The sequence below is a fragment of the Branchiostoma lanceolatum genome, chromosome 2, assembly GCF_035083965.1.
Source record: "Branchiostoma lanceolatum isolate klBraLanc5 chromosome 2, klBraLanc5.hap2, whole genome shotgun sequence".
Lineage (NCBI taxonomy): Eukaryota > Metazoa > Chordata > Leptocardii > Amphioxiformes > Branchiostomatidae > Branchiostoma > Branchiostoma lanceolatum.
Genome location: NC_089723.1, coordinates 3429326 through 3449505, shown reverse-complemented (window position 1 = coordinate 3449505; position 20180 = coordinate 3429326). Strand labels below are relative to the sequence as shown.

General features: G+C 44.1%; 2 protein-coding genes across 2 annotated transcripts; both read right to left on the bottom strand.

Moving 5' to 3' along the window:
* Window positions 1-1360: 1360 nt before the first annotated feature.
* Window positions 1361-9758, bottom strand: LOC136426499 (phenolphthiocerol/phthiocerol polyketide synthase subunit C-like). The gene is made up of 5 exons (XM_066415163.1): window positions 8241-9758; window positions 7811-7904; window positions 6715-7424; window positions 5136-6456; window positions 1361-4659 (listed from the first exon to the last, which is right to left on the bottom strand). The coding sequence occupies exons 1-5, from the start codon at window positions 9756-9758 to the stop codon at window positions 1367-1369; spliced, it is 6936 nt and encodes a 2311-aa protein (XP_066271260.1). The 3' UTR covers window positions 1361-1366.
* Window positions 9759-14833: 5075 nt separating this feature from the next.
* Window positions 14834-20012, bottom strand: LOC136426611 (NADH-quinone oxidoreductase subunit B-like). The gene is made up of 7 exons (XM_066415290.1): window positions 19982-20012; window positions 19450-19492; window positions 18658-18726; window positions 17604-17715; window positions 16868-17047; window positions 15748-15883; window positions 14834-15300 (listed from the first exon to the last, which is right to left on the bottom strand). The coding sequence occupies exons 1-7, from the start codon at window positions 19995-19997 to the stop codon at window positions 15203-15205; spliced, it is 654 nt and encodes a 217-aa protein (XP_066271387.1). The 5' UTR covers window positions 19998-20012; the 3' UTR covers window positions 14834-15202.
* Window positions 20013-20180: the final 168 nt, after the last annotated feature.

The following is a 20180-nucleotide window of genomic DNA, read 5'->3' as shown; positions in this document are numbered from 1 at the left end:
CCAACTAAACAATTTGTATGCGGTGAAGTGTTAGTAGATAATTTTCAATAACAAAGACTATGCAAGATGGTCTTGGCAATAAGTCCTCAACAATTTTTTATACTAAAAAGTATTTTGATGATGGTACTTTTAAATTGTTTCATCCAGAAAATGTTTTGTACTATCTCTAATGTTAGCCTTTTTTCCCATGACATGTACATTTTAATATTTACTAATCTGGAAACTTTGTAACTAAGTTTTTCCTCTTGGACCAATGTTATATTTCAAAGAAGATTCAAGATGTTAATTTTGTAGACACATTTGAAGTTGTCAGTAAATTATTAAAGAATAGATAGGAATTTTCCTGTAGGAATCTAGATTTATCAATTGGTACTATTTGTATATAGTCAGCTCTTTTTGATGGGTGAGTTTTTATATGTATATTATCTTTTGTTAGGAATAGAGAATGTCTAATATGCAAAGTTTGTTGTGTTTGTCTTGCTTGTTTTAAACCAGACTTCTATGATCTTTTTGATCTTATTGTAGATGATACACCAAGACCAAGCAAGCAATCAAAACAAAATTCCCAGTATATCACTCAAATACAATCAAACCAATACAATAACGAGTTATGCCACCAACAAACAAACCGACAAACACAAAAGGTCCACTGCAGCACCAAAGGAACCCCCCAGAAGACCCATCTTCGAACTTGACCTTTGTCTCCCCAACAGAGACATACCTACCAAAAATCACCAACATCCGTTTATGGCATCAAACGTTATATCGCCAACACCATCACTCCACAAATCCCGACCAAAAATATACCCTTCTGCCTACGGCGAAGGCAACTAAGATGCCAGTGGAATGTCTAGAGTTGATATTGCATTAGATAATTTCCCTTCACATTACAGACTTTTCCATTATATACATTCCCATTTCATAAAGTTCATGATGATATAACTAGTAATGGTTATAACATGCTGATGGTATTCATACCTAGATCCTAACAGGTAAACTACAGTTCTTGAAAAACTACTTTAAAGACCAAAATTACTTAAAAATCGAACCTTTAAGACCCATAACTTTTGACAAAAGCAGAATTTTGGAAAAAAATCATTTTGGTAATTCTCATGAACGGTTGTGTCTGCCTACCAATTTTGATAGAAAAACATTAATGTTTGAGTTTTTGCTCCTCCCCCTTGGAAAATCTACTTGTTTACTCAGTGTTTACCTTTATGCTTCGCTAACAAAAAAGTGATACCACAATTTGAGCGTAATGATAATGCTGGCTGATGGAGCAAAGGCCCCTCCACTCCAAAATGAGGTCAAACCTTTTCGGTAAGATGGGTGCAACGAAATAATTTTTTCAGGACCTGTACTAATATCACGGGAAACCATTGCTGAGGGCTATGGCTTCGTTTCTATCCATATCCATCACTTCAGTTGCTGTACCCCTTCGACGTTTGTCTGGTGGCTGAATAATTACACTGTCTTCTTGTAGGACACTCGTCAGTTTGTTGAGAACGTCTTGTCTTGACGTTGTGATGAAGAAATGCCCACCCTGCACAATACACTTCCTGAAAGCCGGTCTTGAGGCTGGTGAATCGGACGCAACAAGCTCCCAGTCGTCAAGAAGATCAGGGGAGATAAATTTGTCATCTTTGCCGCCAAGCGCAACAACATTGCATGGGAGTGGTTCCGTATGTTTGCAGATGTAAGACTTGCACATTGTTATCCCTGCCTGGAGACATGGTAACAGACGTCGCAGCTGGACGGGGTTGTTAACAACAGCTTCAGGTAGGAAGGAGAAAGTTTTAGCCTCAACCCTGACTTGCTGTGTTCCCGCTGAAGGATCGAACAATGTGGGCGATATCCTCAGTTCCTGTGGATGTGGGTAGGGCAGAGACGGAGCATACCATCCTCCAACAAATAGATGAGAAGGGCATGCGCTGCCTTTAGCGTGGATCCAATGTGCGACCTCAAATGCTATGAGTGCACCCAAGCTGTGACCATAGAATGCCATCTGGTCATTCGTCAGCGTCTCCATTATTTGACTCCCAAGTGCCTCGACAATTTGCTCTAGACTGCTTATAGGCGATTCATTTCCCCTGCTTTCCCATCCCGGCAGTGTAGCGACTACAACCTCGATGTTGTGTTTTGCGAAATGTTCTCCCCATTGATGGAAAAGTGATGGACCTCCACCATTTGCAGGGAAGCAGACCAGAGTAAGAATTGGGTCTTGGAGTTTACCAGAGAAATGAAGCCACGAGTTTCCTCCGTCCTGTACCACTGGGTTGAGGGAGCCAGTTGCTGTTCCCTGGCTACCCTCTAGGTTAACCATCTTGTTATGAATGGATTCACTGATCATTCTGACAGTCATTTTGTCACTCAGGAGTTCCAAGGATGTAACTTGCACCCCAAATTTGTCTGCTATTTCGTTGCTCATGTTCGCAGATAAGAGAGAGTCCAGCCCAAGGGAAACTGGACTTGTCTCGACGGTGACGTCGGCCGGGTCTTCAATGCCTAGTTGTTGGCATATGTAATCAATCAGCTCTTTCTGTATGGTCCTAAGACCACTGTCTTTGTTCACAGCAAGAACGTTGTCAGAAAGAGATACTGATTCACTGACCAAGTAATTTGGCATCAATGTTGTGAATCTAGAAAAACTGGTGTCGTGTGCCTGTAGGAGTTGCAATATCATCGACTTGTGGGTATTGTAATATTTTTGAACATCGAATGTGCCAGTGATGCCAAAATGTGGATACTGATTTGCCATCATGCACCCAATAGTTTCCAGTGCATCGAGTGGTGTTATGCTTGGCATGCCCATTCTCTCCCAGAGTTTTACAGCACCGGACCTCTCTGCAAACCCCACGGTGTTGATGACTCCCAAACTGGCGACTGTCGAAGGCAGACCCTCCTGCCGTCTTGCTTCCCCCAGTGCTATCAGAATGCTGTTGGCTGCACAGTAGCTGACCTGTCCTGTGTTACCGAACAGAGCAACGGCTGAGGAGATGAGGACAAAGTGTTCAAGCCTGATGTTTAGCTTTTTCGTGGCGTCATGCAAGTTTACGGCACCAACTGCTTTTGGAAGCATGACTGTTTCCCAGTCGTCCTGTGTAGTCTGTTCAATCAGTTTGTCTGCATACACAGCTGCGCAGTGGAAGATCCCCTCTATTGGTGGCATTGTGTCACGTACCCAAGTCAGTGCCTCCTCCACAGCTTTCTTGTCGGTAACATCCACTTTCATCACTTTGACATCAACAGACCTGGCCGCCAATGCCTCCAGCTTCACTCTGGCTTCTCCATTCGGTTCACTTCTTGCAAGCACAACCAGATGGCGTGCCCCACTCTTAGCCAGCCATTCCAGAAGGGCGAGACCAAAGCCTTTCAGACCTCCGGTGACGACGTATGTAGCTATGTCGACAGCTTTAAACAGGTTCTGTTCGATGTTCAGACCCAACTGTATTTCCCTGTCATCGATGGTCACTATATCGAGCATCTTCAATTCTTTCTGTTGTTGGTGCAGTATGTGGGACAGAGAGGACATGTCCATTTTGGTTTGTACAGATGGTATCAGCGAGGAAAGCGTGTTGGCCGACTTATCAAAATTTAATAGAAGCTGTTGAATGCTGTCCGCCATGTAAGAAAGGGATGACTCTTCTTGGTAACTATCGAGAGGATCCACAGCGATGTATTTGATGTTTTTTGGAAGTTGTTCCATCAGGATTGCCGAGCCGCCCAAATTGACCAAAGCTCCACAGGCTCTCAGCTTCCTTTTAGCTTGTTGGAGGACGTCTTCTGTCCTATCTCCTTTAGGTAAGAACACCACGTTTGCATGTTTGTCGGGTATGTCTTGGTCAACCTTGTCATATGTAGTTATCAATGCTGACGATGAAGGTGGGTGGGATCCTGCAGTGCAGACAAGATGTTGTTCGATGTTTACATCTTGGATTGTATCTGCTACAACACAGACTTCTGCCTTTTGGTGTAGTGCCAGGGAGGCATACGCCAGTGCCTCTTTGTTGTCGTCACCAGGCAGGAAAACAATAACTCTATCTCCTTCACATACTGTCTGGATCGTCTGAAAGAAGGAGAATGCTGGCAAGAAGTCTTTGACTATTGCAACTGCATCATCCCAAGCGACAGTACCCGGCAAGGGCGCCAGGTTTCTCATCTGTATGTTCATTTGAGGACTGATGCAGCCCGTGACGACTCCCATCACCCTGGATCCCTCCTGTACCATCGTTTCTGTGGGTGGGTGATGTACAGTGCCACAGATAAGGTGGATGTCGTTGACAGGCCCATCATTGCTCCCCAACATGTCGGCAAAAGGGCACACAGCAAAGGCCTCAACCTTAACTGTAGCTTCATTCCTCGTTGGTGTCCTTGGATTGGATTGAACCTTGTAGAGTTTCTTTCCATTTTGCCTTTGTTTGGAGTCGAATACCAACGACTCGTTGGGAGAACATGTTGTAAGAATCTGGTCAGGTTTCATCATGCTCAGTCTCCGAACGTATAGGTTGACGTGTTTCTTGCCTGTGGAGTTATCCGTACGAGCTGCAATTTCATTCTCCCTTAGATTTGCTTGCAGGACGAACACAACTTCCACAGCTGCATCGACGAAGTTCTGGTGTGGTGTCAGGTCAACTGCCTTGATCTTGAACTGTGGGTATTCTTGTGATATGGATAAGCACAGAGATGATACACCTGCAAGGAACGGGCTCACAATGTCCTGCCCTTTTACTGAGGAGGACCCGCGTGTAAAGATCCAAAGTGTAGGGGGGGATGAAGTTGTGACAAGCTCTTAAAGGTGGAAAGACATTTAAAGGCTCTTAGAACTTCAGCAGAATGGGAACCTCCTGGATCTTCTGCCTGCTCTTGCCTTGCAGAATCATACAGGACAATGATGTGATCCAAATCAGCATGCATCTTTTTGCTCCCATCACTTTCAGACAGAACATTTTGGTTCATCATCTGAACTGTACAGCCCAGATTGGCCTGCAGTGCTGTACTCACTGCTGCCCCAAAGCTTTCATTTTCATGAATGACTAGCACATGTTTGTATGTGGTAGGCACTTGCTCTTCATGGCTATCATTCTTGACAAGGGGTTCCCATTGGAGGTTCCAAAGCTTGATTCCGGAGGACGAGCCTGCATCAATATCCTCAAACATGAGCTCTTCAACTTCGCAAACGACTTGATGGTCGCTGGGGTCGATCACTGTGACGTCCATCACTCTGTCTTGACATTTCTTGGAAAGTTTGAAGTGGATGGTGACCTTTGATGGCATTTTGTTGAACATGTGAAAAGACTTCATGGAGAGTGGAACTCGCTTTACTGGTGCAAAGTCTGCCTGCCCGGTTCGACTGTGCTTGTCTTTTGCTTGTGACAAATAGAAATATGTGTGCAGAAATGAGTCCATAAAAGCCGGATGGTAGACATATCGTCCAAATTCTCTTGAAATCTCTTCAGGTGCCTCTGCTGTGATCAGGGCCTCTTCATAATTCTCAGCTACTGTGCACGAAGTAACACCGTGGAACGAGCTACCGAGGTTGAAGCCAGCTTTCTCTGCAGCTTCGTACACCTCTTCGCTAGAAACAGTATTGTAACATCTTTCTGCGACATCGGCAAGGTTGATGCCGTCGGTTGAAGCATTTGGTTGGGTCAGATCTTCCTTGTGTACCTCTGCTGTGGCATGAAGCGTCCATGAACCAGAGGCATCATTGCTGTACAGCCCAAAATGCTTTTCCTTTGCACTTTTGTGTTGAAGTGTTGATTTGATCACCGCTTCCGATGTGGGGGCAAACATAAAGCGTTTGAACTGGATGTTTTTCAGGGAGATTGAATCATGATCCACGTAGAAGTCAGAGGCTGCAGCCAGTGCTGTTTCCACATATGCTGTAGCGGGGATGACCACCTTGCCCTCTAGGATGTGGTGCTTTAGCCAAGGCACAGATTCTTCTGAAAGATTGGAAATCCAAACCCTTGACTTTTGGCTGTTCGTTCCTTCGGCGGTCTCCTGCGCTTGCCCGAGTAAAGGATGTACCTTCTGAGGAAACTTGTACTGTGATGTCATGCTTTCTGTACCGGCATTGCACAGAACCCTTTGCCAAGGGTAAGCAGGGATGTCGTGAACACGTCGGTGCTTTTCCTCAAATGCAGGGCTGAAGTTGACTGGATACCCGACCACATGTAAGGTTCCTGTAGTGACCAGTATGTTTTCACGGTCATCGGCTGTTGAAGAGGTGTCTCTTGGTCGTAGCAGAGTGGGTATGATGTTTCGCTTTGTGGTATTTGAGGTAGCGGTGCTCATCATCATCATCGGTCGACTGCGGCGCAGACGACTGTGAGCTTCGCCCAGTCCCTCTTGTTGTTGGCCATGTCGGCAATCTGTTTTGGTGTAAGTTGTTTGTTGTGGTCCCCCAGGAGCTGCTGGATGTAGTTGAAGTAGGAGGTGGGTTGACGACCGCGTCTGCGTTTGCCATGCGATGGAGCATACAGAGCATATATCCTGGCAGGTTCATCGTCAGGCATACGTAGTATGTGGCCGAGAAAACTTAACTGCCTCCGTCTCACATGTTCTATCAGAGGACTTGTTTTGGTCATTACATAAATGCTGTTGTTAGCTACCCGGTCAATTCTTTTGATGCTCAGCATAACTCGGTAGCATGAGGTAGCGAAGGAGTTGATTCTGTCCTCCATGACCTTGGTGATTACCCATGTCTCACACCCAAAGGTAAGCGGTGCTAAAGATATCCTTTAACGCAGGGCCCAAGGCTGGGTGAGCTCCTATCTCAACAAAAGTGTTGAAGCCTTCCTGCAGGAGAACTTGTACTGACTGCATGAAGCGGACCTGTTGCCTGATATTTGTCCACCAGTAGTGGGCAGTGTTGGTTATCTCTGGGGACAGCCATTTGTTTGTGACCGTGGAAATCATGGGGATCTGTGCCTCTGTTTTCCTGCTGGATGATGCTGACAGAATGCTAAGCTCTTTGAGAATGTCATCCTTCACCTGTTCCTGTTGGTAGCTGTGAAATGCATTGTTTACTTTGAGGAGGACACTTTTGATATCTTTACTCTTCAGCCTGTTGTGGAAGCTATCAATGGCACGGACGTCTCCGGAGAGCACAATCTGGTTGGGACTGTTGGTGGCAGCTACATCGATGACGTTCATGTTCTCATCTTTTTCCACGAGCTCTTTTACTTCTTCAATCGGGTGCAGTACGGCTAGCATTTTTCCGTGGCCGCTTGTCTTGCTGAGCTCCTTTCCTCTGTGGTAGATCACTCGCACGGCATCCTCGAAACTCAAGAGACCAGCAGCGTATGCTGCCGCAACTTCTCCAACGCTGTGACCAACGATCGCATCGGGTATGACGTCATACTGCTTCAACAGCTCCACCAAACCCATCTGTACGGCGCAGATGCAGGGCTGTGTGATGTCTGTACACGGAGGCAATGTTGTTGTGTTCATATTGAGTGATTTGCATTCTTTTGAATCATTGCATATTTCTTCAATCTTTACATGCTACAAAGAATACATAATTTTTCAATCTGCAATAGAGTTTCTTTTTGTGGGGACTTCTAACACGCACACATACACACACACACACACGCATGAATCGTAGAACCAACCAACCAACCAACCACGCAGACATACACACACACACACACAAATGAATCGTAGAACCAACCAACCAACCAACCACACATACATACACACACACACACACACACACACACACACACACACACACACACACACACACTTACGCATTCACTGAAAACTCTCCATTCACTGACTTGCAAAACATAAGATATCGCCTTACCTGTCTTGTTGATCTTGTCTGCATCTGTCTCCTTTGTCAGCATGTCGACTATGGACCAGTCAGCTCCTAGTGTCCTCAGCACATCTTCAAACCGCTGTGGAAAGAAGAAAGAAACCCATGACCAATAATGCGCATAGAAGGTTTGCAAAGCAATAATTCTGCAAATTCAGACATACGTGATTGTTACTTACACTTGGATACACAGTACGCGGATATGCACTTGAAACATTTTCCAACAATTAGAATATCAAATGTAACAGTACGTTTCATGAAGTGTGCTTCTTTTGTAATGTCGTGTGTGGTCTGTATTAGTATTTGTTTACTAGTAGGGGTAAGTAGCATGTACAGCAGAGGTGGTTTCGTTCATTTTCGTCATTCACTGCTGTTAAAACAAACAGAAAGGTATAATTAATGCTTGTGATGCACATACCTGTATCACGTCACTGAAGACTGAATTCTCCAGGGCAAGTTCTCTGGCCATTCCCCTCCACTGAGTCCCCATCCCTGAGAAGACGAAGGCCATCTTGCCGCGATCGCCACCCTCGGAGACTTTCCCCTCCACCGCTGCCTTCGGCCTCTCTCCTCTCGCCATGAGGTTTAGCTTTTGGACGGCATCCTCTGGTCCGTTGACAACTATTGCTAGCCTTTCTGCATGGTGATGATAACGGTTTGCAGCGGTGTACAGGCTCTGTTGGAAGCGGTCTTCATTTGAAGCTAAAGTGACTGTTATGAAAGAGATCCAGTGGTCCACTTGCTCTTTTAGGGCAGCCTTGGTGTTCCCAGACAGCAACATGATATTTGTTGTCTCACGCCCTATTCCTCCTGTGCATCGATTGTCGTTGATCGTGTCATTGTTGGCTCCAGCTGGATGAAGATCTGGAGATGGAGACCTCTCCAAGATGAGATGAGCGTTAGCTCCGCCAAAGCCAAAGGAACTACATCCTGCAATCCTTGTTCCATCCCCTTTCCACTCTAACAAAGTACTGGGAACCGTGATGTTCAGCATATCGAAGTGTATGTCTGGGTTTGGTGATGAAAAGTGCACCACCCTGGGAATTTGGCCCTTACTGATCATGAGCGCAAGCTTGATGATTCCCGCTACACCTGCAGCGCCCTCTGGGTGTCCGAAGTTGGACTTCACTGAGCCAATGTAGAGAGGTGGATCTCCCTTTGCTCGTCCCCTTCCAAGAAACTGTCCTAACGCATTTGCCTCTGTTCTGTCTCCCACTCTGGTGCCTGTTCCATGTGCCTCCACATACTGGATGTCGTGAGGATGTACGTTGGCTGCCGCACACGCTTTCTCCACAAGGTCCAGCTGGGCATCGTAGCTGGGGTTAGCGATGCCTGGTGTTCTCCCATCATTGGTTAGGCTGCCTCCTCTGATGACGGCATAGATCCTGTCACTATCCGACAGTGCTCTTGAGAGTGGCTTGAGGACAACTACGCCAGCCCCCTCACTTCGACAGTATCCATCGGCGGAGGCGTCAAAACTTTTACACTTGCCATCTGGTGACAGCATCCCTGCTTGGCAGAAACCTATCGTGGTTATTGGCAACAGCATCAAGTTGACACCACCAGCTACGACCATGCTACAGTCTCCTTTTCTGATGGCCTCACTGGCAAGATGGATGGAGTACAAAGAGGAGGAGCAGGCAGTGTCTACGGAAAAGCTTGGACCGTGGAGGTCAAACTCGTAGGAGATGCGATTGGCCACCATGCATGTGTTCGATCCAGAGTTGGTATACTGGCTGATGTTGGAATAGGGGTAGGTTGTCAAAAAGGGGTATTCACCCGAAGTGACCCCCATGTAGACACCGGTGTTGGAGCCGCGGATGGATCTTGGAGGAATCCCCGCATTCTCCAACGCCTCCCAGGTCACTTCCAGCAGCAGCCGGATTTGAGGGTCCAGATGGTTGGCTTCATCTGAGAAAAAGTTATTCACACTCATTCCAATGCACCAATTAGAAATGACCAAAAAGATTGGACACGAACCATATACCAGCTCTCACTGTTATGCATTTTGTTCCATGTATGTGTAATAATATGTGTGTAGACTTATTAGGACTTATAATCATGTAATCTGTATCTCTGTTATATCTGATCTGACCCTTACCTCTTCCCTCATGACCTCAATGAAAAGCAGCCTGCTGCTTGCCGATTTGAGCTTCTCATGTAAAAGCACAGGTTCAAAAAATGTTTTCCTGATTTTTAGACTTTTGATTATTTATCCCTTTTATTTAGTACTGAATTGTATACTAGCATTAAATCAGGGATAAACAAAATTGTTGGGATAGTGGTACTGTGATGGTTTTATCCCATATTTTCACAAGAAAAACACTACGAAATCTCCTTATGGTAAAAAGAGGGGATAAGACATCTGCCATCCCCTCTTTTCGCCCGAAAGAGATTGTAAAATCTCCACAATCTCCCGACAAACTTTGTTTATCCCGGATTTAATGCTACTATACAATTTCTCTTGATTTTTCGTAGGGAAAAATGTAATCCTGTGTCTGCTTATTTTACGGGGATGGGGGTAAAATCCTGTGTGGCCGGATTCATGGCACCAAAAGTCACTATTGGGGCAAGGAGTAGCTTTGAGTGAGAGACAATGGTAGTGAACCGTTCAAATAGACTGTATACTAGTACTCGTGTAGTATAATGCAACCACCGGTCACTTTATCACTGTCTCCTGTAATCACGTACATATGTCCACTGAACGCAGACTGTATGCCGCACATTGCGAATTTGAATGATTTTTGATTTCTACTTACTAGTAGGTTACACACGATCAAATATCATGATAATTTAACCCATCCAATTTTGAATCCTGCTGTAAAGTTTAAACAAAAATCCCGACTGCAGTTCGGAAAAGAGATCTCACTTTTTACCTACACACAAAACAAGAGAAAACAGCATACCACAAACCCAATAGCAGATTCAGAACAAAGGATATGAGAAGGACGTTCCACTGTAATACCCCAGGGAGCCGGTAGGATGCCTAAAAACGTACTTGGATCTACTTTTGTCCAAAGAAGGACCATATAATGTGCTTGGTCCAAACCAACACACCTCTCAAATATCGTTACTGTAACAATATAATCTGTCGATATTATCGAGTTATGCTACATGCATACCTCAGTCCACAATATACTTCAAAATTGATGCGCATCCTTAGGCATCTGTACACTGTCAGTTGAAAACAGGAGGTCATCGTCGACGTCATAAGGACATCGCAATAAAGGAGCGTTAAAGCCTCACCTCATTTGACCTCTCATGTGACCTCTCGTGTGCCCTTCAGGTATGGTATGCATGCAGAACAACTTCTTATCATATGCTCCGTTTCTCAGCTCTCCCAAACAACGTTAACCTCTGCTCGGAGGCTCAAAGGACAAGGGGGAGTAGTTATCCCTTCTTAAATAGATATGTAAAAGTCATTTTCTGTGCCCCGGGAGCAGCTAGAGTTTGTTGGGTAGAGCTGACAGAAAACGGGACATATGTGATAAGAAGGTCGCAATTTCCCCAACAACGTCTACTTGGAGAGTATGCAGAACGTCCAGTAGTGAGGTTTACTGAAGGTTGATACTAGTACTACCACCCAAACGGCGTTTATTTTGGCGCCCGCGAATTGGTTTGTTTCGTGCGACCAAATCACAATACAGGGGATCCACCAGTAAAAAAAAAAAAAAAAAAAAAAATTTCTAGAAAGAACTGTCCTGTTTCGCCAGTTTGCTGCAGTACATTTGCAACGAACAATAGGATTCTGATATCATAAACCCATTCAATTTCTCGGGATTCGCCGCATGTTCGGGCGTCTACACTTAAGCGATATTAAACGCAACCCCGTCGCCTTGACCATATGGATCAAATTCCGTGGATCACTGGGCAAGGGCTTCAACCCCGAGGCCCCAGCTTGGATATGCTGTGTATATAAGGGAGCGTCACGCGTCAAATCTCAATACGTAAAAAAAACAAAAAAACCAGCACACGTATCGAGAGAAGGGGTCACCCATGCCTGTATGTTTGGCTGTTGGCTAGAGACGAGAGCCGTGGCACTGGCCGCATTGTGGGGATGATTTCAATTGACTCTACCAACAATGTTTCAAAATGTGTTTAATAAGGGTCTGCAAAAGGGTCTACAAAAACTCCGGCCACAATTTTCAGTGAGTTCCCACATCACAACGACGTCATATTTTTGCATAATGCACGTTGCTATACATAGTGATAATGTTGTTTGAACTAATCATGTACAGAAATTAGCAAATAAATTGACTTTCAAAATCCGATTTTTCGGACCCTAACATTGCTTTGGTTTCCTTTAAACTGAATTTAGAAGACACCCCGGCGTATTACGCTAAATCTGGTCTCCTCGCTACGAATTACGTAAATGGGACAGCTTTTCCTATGAATTACGGGAAATAGAAATAGGCTGCATAGTACGATTACGGAAAAGAACATGCAGACCCTCTTCAATGCACCCATAGGTATATTCTTACATCTCAGCAGCAGAGTCCCTTCAAATACCAAATAGGTAAATGTTGTAAACTTTCGATACCACGACAATCGGCATAGAATCCGTCTTATGCTAGGGTCACATTTCCTAACCGAGGCCCGGCCGGGCTGTTTGTCAGAAACGAAAACGATTAAAGTGTATGTCCATAAATTTGCACAAGCTATGCTCTTAAATAATTTTGGGTACGTTTTGTTTTTTGTCTTTAATATCAAACTTTTCGTTCCCAAAGACTGCCCGGCCGGGGCCCCGGCTTGGAAATGTGACCCTAGCCTTACCTGGAGGTATTTTGAAGAACTGCCGGTCGAACTCGAGCAAGTTCCCCTGTAGGTATCCAGCACATCGGTTGTAGATTTTGCCTGGCGTTCTGTTGGGGTGCCAGAAGAACGAAGCGTCGAACCGGTCGTCTGGTGGCGGGGCCGTGCAGTCCCGTCCCTCCGCCAACATGGCCCAGAAATCCCTCGGGGTGCTGACTCCGCCGGGGTAGCGGCAGCCGATGCCGACAATCGCTACCTTTCTATCCATGGAACACATTGGAGAAGCCATCTAACAAATAAGCAAATCTATAGCTCTCTGCCACCCATTTCATCAGTAGTGCGACGACGCCAGCTAGCCCTGCGGCGGGGAATGTTGTTCGCAGTGACGAACCTGCTGGGCAACTAATGCAGTGGCTACCAGACACATGCCAGAGGGAAAACTCAGAGACCCCACACTACTTTATTGACATTGATTGAAAGAGACACTGGACTCGAGCTCTCAGGTTCTGCAGTGTTAGCTGCCATGAAGGACAGATCGTACTGGAAAAACTTTATTGATTGTATTTCACCGGAGTAAACCCGGAAGAATGATGATGATGAACACATTGGAGTGTGTCTTGTGCAATTAATCGATAAATTTTAAAAACTCTAGAAATGAAACCACACTGACAGTCAGGTTCCTCATTTTGGGGCTTAAGTAGCTCGTCTGTTCGCTCATTCTGCGGCGGGGCTAAAGCCGAGATTTGGGCGTTGGTTTGGTAGCCTCAAGGTTACTTGTCATAGCCTCTTTTGTAGGCCTTCTGGACGGCGCCGGATTTTTTGGGGGGAGCGCTGATTTGCGATTCTCACCATATCGGGACCAGGTTCTTTTGCTGGGGAACGCGTAGACCACGGGCGGCAATACGATTCCCCCAGCAAAACGAACCTGGCCCAAACAAAAGAATCAGAGCTCCCCCAAAAAACGTCGGCACCGCCAAGAAGGCCTGCGAAGGAGGCTAACTTGCCAAATATATAAACAAAGCGACGTGTCTTCCGTTTGAAGGATGCGGAGGCCTGAAAATGTTCACGAACCTTTTCCGCCCGAACAGACCATGTGCACCTTATATCAACGTTCATTCCCAAAGTTGTAATTGTCATTTCAATGCTATTTCCCCATGATCACCCCTATCTTCCCCTTTATCAATTAAACTCTCCCGCATTTTTCAATATATACTGCAGTTTGAATAGCCCATCTTTATGGACTATACTTAACATACAGGTGAAAGTTAATACATTGTTGTTCCATACAAATGATGTTTACACCTCCAGGCTATGGCTAACCCCGAATTTCGCTTGACCGAGTAATTTGCAGCATTATCGCCAGTGGGTTTAACGACAAAATAATGCTTCTTTGTGTTCTCAAAGTCCTCAGCATTTGGCAGGAAAAAGCCGTTTTGGCCGGACAAATGATACAGACTATGTTAACAACTTCTGGATATCTGGAAGTAAAACATAAAAAGCATTCCATGCTTTTGCTTTTGCTTGGCTTTACAGTCGATATCTTCTGGGCCATGGCGTTTGCTTTTTCATTGTTGCACATGAGTTTCTAAATGAATTTGAGGTGTTCTTCAAAACTCATATAAAATATATCAAAGGCAGAAATCTTTCAGCAGGAACTCAAAAAGATGAAACGATTCCAGGGTCATAACCTTACGAGGTTACACGCATGATTTTCCTGTTCAATCATGCATGATGATTAGTTACTTATCGAGGTCAACTGACATGTCAAACTAGAGACGATAAAAACACTTTTGCATACCCCTGCACTATTTAACACATTTAGAAGGCCACATTGTATCGTAGTAAGCAATCCATTTGCTGTAACATTTAAGCGTTCAGCAATGTCTGAATAAGACCAAATCAAAGATGTATTTGCCTATTAGAAGTCGGGATATAAGTAAAACGTTTCTTGAATGCATTAGATTATATGTTTTTCATGGAGGTACAGGTAATGACAGTACGCAACAACGGACCACAGGAAATATGTAGAAATGGCAATGGTACCCAGTCATGACGATTCAGTTCCTATAATTGTACCTGGCCTCACAAGTCACAAAATTTCCAAAGCTCTTCCCTAAGATGAACTGGTTCAAAATCCCTTTTTATTTTCATCTATCATTATGATCCAAAAAGTAGACCCAAAACAACCACTAATCAAATCTAAAGACTCCACTCTCCTACATTAAGTTGACAAGAAAATAAAGAACTCTATAACACTGGTTTAGGTCAACCAAAACTTTTATTTCTTCGAGCAAAACTTAACTGCTTATGATGGTACATGACATTGTTTCTGAAGTTTTCACATTCTTAAGATTCAATAACAGAAAATCTCTGTTACTTAGAATTATCTGTACTTGTACTAAGTTGAAGTTCCTGCTCCTAAAAACAGTCCACACCAGCAAATTCAGGACATAACGTATCTTACTGTACAATGCGTTTTGCTTGTAGGATTCAAATGCACTAAAGGTTCATTACTACTGTACCCATGTGTAAGACTATAGATCGATCAAGACTTCATCCAAGATAAACTACTTCATGTGACAAAATTTCAAAGTTGAAGCATGGAGCACAGCACTTGTTTTTTCCCTCCTATTTGCGGTACCACTTCTGGAGGGTCTTTGTTCTCTTGATCTTCTTCTGCAGTTGGAGGATGCCGTACAGTAATGCCTCTGCAGTAGGGGGGCAGCCTGGAACAAAACGGTACAGATTGTTGAGTAAGAACACTCACTACGAGTGTCATCCTGTTACAGTTCCAGGCTGTGAAGGTAAACTGGAACTGAAACAGGATGACACTCAGGCTAACTCACTACCAGAGTACTAAGTATTCTTAAGGCCATACCAATTCATTTGAATGATTCTTGGTATAAATGAAGCAAGGAAACAAGATAGAAACAGTTTGCTGGGATGAAAACTTGAATTCACAGACTTTCCCAGTAGACCCAAGATGTGGTGTGGTTTAAGGTACAACAAAACATTTCTCTTATGGTAGGTACTTAATATCCCACTGAGGAAAAATGATCAGAAATTGACTTGCAGAAAGCAAACAATGTATTCATAGAAATATACCAACAATTTCTCTATGTACAGTTTCCGCATCCAAGATAGTGAAATGCTACAAATCTGTCAGTTCTTACCAGGCACATAGATGTCCACAGGAACAATCCTGTCACAGCCCCTGACCACAGAGTAGGAGTAGTGGTAGTAGCCGCCACCATTTGCACAGCTTCCCATAGAGACAACATACCGGGGCTCTGGCATCTGGTCATATACCTGGGAAAACAACAACACAAGCTATCAGAGACGGCAGACTTCACCCCCTTACCCATCCCACTGTTAGCACAGCTTCCCATGGAGACTACATACCGGGGCTCTGGCATCTGGTCATATACCTGGGAAAAACAACAACACAAGCTGTCAGAGATGGCAGACTTCACCCCCTTACCCATCCCACTGTTAGCACAGCTTCCCATGGAGACGACATACCGGGGCTCGGGCATCTGGTCATACACCTGGAAAAAACAACAGCAAACCAAGACAATCAGAGATGGCAGACTTCACCCCCTTACCCATACAGCTTCCCATGGAGACGACATACCGGGGCTCGGGCATCTGATCATACACCTGGAAAAACAACAACACAAGCTGTCAGAGACGGCAGACTTCACCCCTTTACCCAACCCTCTATTAGCACAGCTTCCTATGGAGACGACATACCGGGGCTCGGGCATCTGATCATACACCTGGAAAAACAACAACACAAGCTGTCAGAGACGGCAGACTTCACCCCCTTACCCATACTGCTTGCAACCCTTCCTGACAGAAATAGCAGCATGTGCACTGAGGATGACAATGCTGCACTGTGTATATTGGCAATCACAGAAACATGCACAGACTGTCACAGACACACACACACACATACATACACACGTGTACACACACAGAAACACGCACACCTGGGAAAAACAAGAGCAACACAAGCAAGCGGAGATGGCAAACTTCACTTCTTTTGTTATTCTCAGAACAGTTTACTGTACTTTGGATATAATGATTTAACTACGGTGAATTCATTTATTTCTGCGGGGATTTAATTGAGCGGTAGAGTTTTTCCCAATGCTTTATGTTGCCAGTCAAAACAAACACAATGTCATGATTTTATTGTGGATAGGCACCGCAACAAATGTGAAAATTAAAACCACTGTGAACATTTACAATAAAAGTATCCATACACACACACATGTAGCCCTCAGACCTCACCTTTCGTAGAGCCGGCGCCATCTTGTTTGTGAGCGTGCCTGCCACGATCATGACGTCGGCCTGGCGGGGACTGGCGCGGAACACCACGCCGAATCTGTCCATGTCATACCGCGGGGCCGCCATGTGCATCATCTCCACAGCGCAGCACGCCAGGCCAAAGGTCATAGGCCAAAGGGAGCTCTGTAGAAGAATGTATGCAGTCATAAATATTCTTCAAGGAAAACAGTTTTATTTTGTGAAGTTACTGTTTTTGCAACTAAAAATCTTCCAATCCAGAACTGCACAGGTGCAGTGGTACACAGATGGACTGTGTTACAGAACACCACCTACTGAGTGGCAAAGGAACTGCACACTGTCCGGTGTACACTGTAAGTGTCTGGACTTCAGTGATATGTATACATTGTCTTGGATCTCTTGGGATGACCAGGGTGTACAAAGTAGCTGTACACGAATTGTGTTAGCCTGATTTAATCACACTTATAGCAGCCGCCTGACGCTGGGGCCATAAAACCCCCTGAAAGCGGGAGTTTGTGTTACAGACTAAATTGTGTATTCAAATCCATGATATGTACTTCTCCCTGGTGAACAAATAGTGGACTCTAAAACCAAAACTAAAAAAGTGTTAACCTTTAGTCCCCATATCCAATGGTTTCAAATAAAACTAACAAATGCCATGCACATTACACGCACATTGCATTTACAAACATAGTGAAAAGAAGCAGTAAGAATGACCGACCCTGCGGGCCCAGTTGACCAGATCGTCCAGCTTGGCGACCACAAACTCGCCATCGCTGGGTTTGGGGGCCGGGGTGACGGCATTGGTGTCTTCTGTCGGCACCAGGCGTATTCTAGCAACACAGCGCAACAAAAATCATGATGTTAAAAACACAGTTAGAGATGGCACACTTCATTCCCTTACCCATCAGTGTTCTCGCCAGGCCTTTTCAGCATAGGGCCCCCCCGATGCTGTGATCTGGACCCCGATGCTGTGTTTCAATGAGCATAGGGGTGCTTCTGTCTGGGAAGAACCTTCATAAATCTTCACAAAATTTATCCCTCAAAATGCAGGAAATAGTGTCATATTTGGTTATGAATTTCAAAATTTTGTGTGAGAAGATGCCAGACTGCCAACCGTTATCATGTCTTTGGCACTCCGCGAGTGACTTGCATCACGCAAAGTTGGTCTTCTATAAATGACCCCTATGCTGTGAAAAAATCCTGGTGAGAACACTGGTCCTACCCATACTGTTTTGTGGCTCTGATCTTCCAGTCCCATGGACAAAAATTGCAGCACTTAGGATGTACATGCATGGTAAGATTGCATTGCGTAAATATTTTTCAGAATCGCAGAAAAACATACGTACGCACACAAATTGATTGCATTTTAAACAGTGTAGTTCCGAAAAGAGTCTTTACTGAATTGAAAGTGAATTTGCGTTGAATAAAGCCTTATTTTTCTATTGTACGAATAAAAGTGGCCGACTTTAGAATTTCTTTTCAGAAGCTGGTTTGTTACACTGAAGGGTGGTTATACCGGCAACTATACAGATGCAAAGATTCTTCAAGTTACATGTACAGTATCTTTAACCAGTTAAACTTAAACATAGGCCTGGCCACTATTCTCTTTGCTGAGGTTCAGGTTCTCTGTATCTGTATCTTTATAGCCGGTATAACCGTCATTCAGCATAACACACCAGAATCTTTTGCATGTGTTTGCTCTAACTGTTAGTCTTACATGCCACAACCAAAAGCTCATGAAAGTTGAGAAAGTAATTAAGGTAGCTGTGTACCTGCTCTGTGCCTGATCAGACTTGCTGTCATGAACAGTCCTGATGGCCTGACAGGCTGTGGGCACGTGTCTGGGGACGAAACACAACATGGCGGTGAGTAAATTGCTAACTACAGTCAAGTCTGACTATAGAGAATAAAGGTATAGTGGCCATTCAAGGGAATTGAATAAAGTGGTCACAGTGGACAGGTGGTCACTCATTCTACTATTTCTAGAATGGTATTCATGATGTTTGGGTCAATGGGAAAACTATCTACAGAACCACCAAAAAGTGTCCAAGGGGTCCTTATGCAAATGTTTGACTGCAAGCAGGGGTTCATCTAAATTGGGAAAAAGGGGCGCTGCACCCTCTTGTTTCAGCCCAGCACGCCCTTGTCGAATTCAGATTTTAGCTTAATCCCCAGCATACAGCCTTCCCTCAGCAATCTATTCTTCCATAAATACATAGAATTCGCTCCCTCTTGTTTAATTTTTCTAGAAAAAACCCTGCTGCAAGTGTAAATATTTTAGTACTACTGTGCTCATATTTTATTTACATCATCTCATTTATGGAGTGCACTTCCAAACCAAAAGTACATATCTGCAACGACTCTGGTGGGAAGACGTATTTACTTGTATATTATTAATAATAATTATATTTATACAGTCATTACAGTGTCTTCCACTGTATAATATACAGAGTCGCTGTGGCTAGGTATTAAGCCTGCCTTGGTAATGCATAACATAATCAAATTATGAAAACATCTAGAAAAGGAAAATGCCAAGTTACCAAAAGTTGCCAACGTATCCTTACCTTTGAAGAACGGCTAGGTTTCCAAAGACACCATGTCGCAAGACTGTCGGGAAAAAAGACACAAGTTACTAACCAACGTTTTACTGACTACTTCATAACATACATAATTTGCTCCGTATGGCGCACTATAATTTCTGCAACAGAACAGTCATCAAAATCTTCATATCTTCATCTATTCTATAATTTGTCACGAAAAGGGAATTACAGACAGGCACATATGCTATACCATAACCTCAGAATGTCACAAAATATCAATGCACATTCATAAATAAATAAACAAACAAACAAAGATCGTTGTTGATTGCACAAAACCACCGTTATGTAAAAGTTCTTGACCCTTACCTAACCGGTGGCTTGTAAACATAAGCCAACATATTCAACGATATGGTGAAAAACACACGAGTTACACTTCAAACCCCGCCATCATTGGTTAGCTTAATCACTAAGGAGCACTTTGAGCAGAAAATAAAGACGCTATGTCTAAAGATAGAGGCGAAAAGTAAGAAAGTTTGCGAAGCTGCGTAATACTTACATCCTAGCGCCGCCATGTTGGATCTCTGTGACCTCCACAGAGGTCATGTGACCAAAATTTATATAATTTCCTTACAAAATCTTTTTTCAGTAAAACATAAGGGTATTTGTTTTTCAATAATCTATTTTAGCTGTATCTAACTTATTTGTATAGCTTAGAAGTGTATTTTGTGTTGTTTTTCTGAAATATAAAATAATTA

Bases quoted from the DNA above. Each gene is read 5' to 3' on its own strand.
- LOC136426499 (XM_066415163.1), bottom strand. From the start codon at position 9,758: ATGAGTGTGAATAACTTTTTCTCAGATGAAGCCAACCATCTGGACCCT. The intron at 7,905-8,240 runs GTATGTGCATCA...TTCTTTCCACAG, and splicing joins TCTTCAGTGACGTGATACAG to CGGTTTGAAGATGTGCTGAG. The intron at 6,457-6,714 runs GTGTGAGACATG...TGGCAAACGCAG, and splicing joins TTAGCACCGCTTACCTTTGG to ACGCGGTCGTCAACCCACCT.
- LOC136426611 (XM_066415290.1), bottom strand. The intron at 18,727-19,449 runs GTAAGGATACGT...TTTCGTCCCCAG, and splicing joins AACCTAGCCGTTCTTCAAAG to ACACGTGCCCACAGCCTGTC. The intron at 15,301-15,747 runs GTAAGAACTGAC...GTTTTGTTCCAG, and splicing joins TGTGGACATCTATGTGCCTG to GCTGCCCCCCTACTGCAGAG.